Source organism: Lichtheimia ornata (genome assembly GCF_029851405.1).
Source record: "Lichtheimia ornata isolate CBS 291.66 chromosome Unknown scaffold00498, whole genome shotgun sequence".
In the NCBI taxonomy this organism is placed as follows: Eukaryota; Fungi; Mucoromycota; class Mucoromycetes; order Mucorales; family Lichtheimiaceae; genus Lichtheimia; species Lichtheimia ornata.
This window is the reverse complement of record NW_026695798.1, coordinates 1-981: the sequence shown is the minus strand read 5'-3', so window position 1 is coordinate 981 and position 981 is coordinate 1. Positions and strand designations below refer to the sequence as shown.

The following is a 981-nucleotide window of genomic DNA, read 5'->3' as shown; positions in this document are numbered from 1 at the left end:
TGAAGCTGATAGTAAGTTGGAAAGGTTAAGAAGCTGTACATAGTATTTATTTTCGGCTGATGATAGATGACCAGGCGATGCAAGAACGCCCAAAAAAGAAAAAGCGTGGTCCTTATACCAAAACAACGGACCAAGCGTTTGCTGCCAGCGTCAGCAATGTGATTCGTCGTGGCTATCGCACGGAGCAGGCAGCTGACGCTGGCAATATCAGGTCATCAACGCTTCGCTCAGCTTTGAAGCGTTACCGCTTGAGAGGTACAGCAAAGCCTCTTAAGCGGGGTAGAAAGCCACGTGGTGCTTTCAATGACGAGTTGGTCTACTTCCTTTTTGGTTATGTGGATCAACATCCTTTTGCCACCGTGGAGGATGTTTTGGATGAGGTCGCTGCAGATCCAGTGGTGCATGAGTTTAAGCCATCTGTCGTATTTCAAGTACCAATACCATCATCAAGTACAAGGTGACAAGCCAAGGTATCACAACGACCACACTCATCCCGCAAGAGGACACCGAATGTAACGTTTCCATATCCACACTCAAGGTTCATCACTCAATAAGCCCCGTCATCTCGTGTATCCCAACATCTTCTTCTTATGTAAACGCCATCTCCCTGTAGCATCGTCACACAACCATCCTAGAAACCTATATAAGACATGTTGTAGTTGTAGCTGGCAACAGCAGTTGAATACAGTATATTGATTCTCAACGTACTTTCACTTTCTCTCTCATCTTCTTTTTATACGTAATATCTCACCATCAAAGACCACGTTGCACAACTGGCTGCGCGAAAATGCACGCCTCACTTTCCAGTGGATGCAAAGCTTTCCTCCTGAGCCATCAGCAGATGAGGGAAAACGTGCCATTGAAGAGTACAGTCATATCTCAGATATGCCTACCTTCAATGTGCATGAGAACTGTGTGTTCATCAGGGAGGCTGCGTAAGTGTAATTTATTGAATAGTAATAGATCAAGGTACTCATATCA

General features: G+C 45.1%; 1 protein-coding gene across 1 annotated transcript; it reads left to right on the top strand.

The window, feature by feature from the left end:
* Nucleotides 1–59: 59 nt before the first annotated feature.
* Nucleotides 60–461, top strand: O0I10_013329 (uncharacterized protein; the record flags this gene model as incomplete). Its single annotated transcript, XM_058493106.1, has 1 exon — nucleotides 60–461. One exon carries the CDS (start codon nucleotides 60–62, stop codon nucleotides 459–461), a length of 402 nt encoding a protein of 133 aa, XP_058336128.1.
* Between the last annotated feature and the right edge of the window lie 520 nt (nucleotides 462–981).